We start from the raw sequence: 2,012 nt of genomic DNA, 5'->3' as shown, positions 1-2,012 counted from the left end.
TGTAAAAATATCGAAACAAAATTCACTCCATAGCTGAAGGCAAAAACAATAAAGGCAGAATGAATGCAAATGAATCACTGCACAATAAAAACGTGTTAAGAACGAATAACTGAATCACTCAAAACAGCCGATGTAGAAAAAAATGAAGTTAAATGAAAAACGATTCATAATTAAATGCAATAATCACATCAAAGCTTATTTTTGCAGCTAATTTTAAAGCAAAGCTTTGAATGAGAGCAGCAGGCTGCAGGTGACGCCTGCTCAGGTGGCACAGCTGGAAGGGGGCGTGGTCTCTTTCTGCAGGTATGAAGGCAGCTCCTGACGCCTGCTGCTCCCAGAAGCAACCTGCAGCTCTGATGATGGATCGCCTCCAGCTGAAGGGAGTCTTCCTCTTCTTGGTCCTGACTGCTGCAGAGAACCTCACAGAGCCTCACAGGTAAGCTCACCTGGAGCCGACCGAGGACCTTCAATTCATCTTATATACAGGAATTTATGCTGAAAATTAATCTTTTCTCGTTTCACTTCTTTAAAGGTTTAAAAGCTGAAATAGAAAACTTTTTATTAATGAAATATTTATGCTGGACTGATCAGTTTTCTTTAAAGCTTTTGTATTTATTACAATTTATAACTCTATAAAAATGCCTAAAAATTAAATCTTAATTTTAATAATCTGTTTTTTAAAATGGTTAAAATACAATTAAAAAAATATGACCAGTTTAAATCATGCTTTATAAATAATCCTTTTAATGACTTAACTGTTACAAAATGTTAATAACATTTTTCTTTTTACAAGAAATCAGCGATTGATCATTTCTGCTTTTTAAGATGACATTCTTTTAATTTCACATTTTGGATCATTTAATTTTATTCCTCAAACATGAGTTTCTGTTGTTTTAATTCGTACCTTGTTGTTTTTCAAAGGGTCATACGTTGCATTTGGACCCGTGTTCTTGGTTCTGGTTTGGTTCTGGTTGCTCCATCTGGTTGTTCAGTCGTGTGAACAGAAACTGAGTTCAGATCCTGTTCTCCTTTTGTTCCGTTGGTTTTCCAGGCCTGATTCCGGAAGGGACTGGATCCAGCCTGAATCGGAGCCTTCTTACCTGCTGCTGACTCCCGCGGCTCTCAGAACCGGACTCCCCACCTCAGTGGCGGTCACCGTTCTGGGCTCCTCCTCCGTCACCGTCTCTGCTGAGATCTACCAGGAACAAGGAGGAGTTCTGTCCAAGAACTCCACCGTCGTTAAAGGAGGTGGGTCCGGGGTCCGCTAACAGTTTGGGTCCGATCAGAACTTCCTCATCAGAACTTTTAACATCTTGTCTTCTCTGCAGGAACCACAGCTCAGCTGACTCTGCCTGCTGTAAGCACCAAACGTTTCTCTGGTTCTGACCAGGATCAGGGAAGCTCAGCTGATCTCCCTCTCTAATGTTCGGATCGCTCGTTGATCTGGTTCTGTTTCCGTTGGCAGATCAAAGAAGCCGAATCTGGTGCCAGAAGCTCCTACACCCTAAAGGTCAAAGGCCACAGAGGTTCGGTCCAGATCTTCTCCAACTCCACGCAGCTGCAGGTCCAGCCTGGAGGCGTGTCCACCTTCATCCAGACCGACAAACGATCCTACCAGCCGGGTCAGGCGGTGAAGATCAGAGCCGTGTCGGTTCTGTCTGACGGGAAGCCCTGTGTCGGACCAGCAGACATCCTGATCCGGGTGAGAACCTTTCATTAGAACCCATCCGGATCAGGGATCGGTCTGAAGACTGGAACCACCGGAACCTATTAGAACCAATGCTTTAGTTTAACTGAGAACAGAATTCCCTAAAAAGCATTCACACCCCTAAAACCTTAGAACTGTAAAAGAAAGCCTAGAGTTCTCCGTTCTTCTTTGTAGAACATTAAACCTCAGATTGGATGGAGAACATCCCAGAAAAGCCCATTGTTTTCTGTCATTTCATAGATGTTCTCCTCTCTGGGAATACTAAGGATGAAACCAATCAAAGCTTCTGGTTGGAGCAGCTCAA

The 2,012-nt window shown here is 43.1% G+C and overlaps 1 protein-coding gene across 1 annotated transcript in view; it reads left to right on the top strand.

The window, feature by feature from the left end:
• The first annotated feature begins 345 nt into the window (after nucleotides 1-345).
• Nucleotides 346-2,012, top strand: part of LOC107087415 (CD109 antigen-like) — a 91,138-nt gene continuing 89,471 nt past the window's right edge. Inside the window, exons 1-4 of the mRNA XM_015378985.1 lie at nucleotides 346-436; nucleotides 1,052-1,248; nucleotides 1,329-1,357; nucleotides 1,466-1,702. Coding sequence (XP_015234471.1) covers nucleotides 357-436; nucleotides 1,052-1,248; nucleotides 1,329-1,357; nucleotides 1,466-1,702 — 543 coding nt within the window. The 5' untranslated portion in view covers nucleotides 346-356. The remainder of the gene's footprint in view (nucleotides 437-1,051; nucleotides 1,249-1,328; nucleotides 1,358-1,465; nucleotides 1,703-2,012) is intronic.

The sequence above is a fragment of the Cyprinodon variegatus genome, unplaced genomic scaffold (assembly GCF_000732505.1).
Source record: "Cyprinodon variegatus isolate N-32 unplaced genomic scaffold, C_variegatus-1.0 Scaffold183, whole genome shotgun sequence".
Lineage (NCBI taxonomy): Eukaryota > Metazoa > Chordata > Actinopteri > Cyprinodontiformes > Cyprinodontidae > Cyprinodon > Cyprinodon variegatus.
The sequence above is the reverse complement of the archived record's forward strand: the minus strand, read 5'-3'. Positions and strand labels throughout refer to the sequence as shown.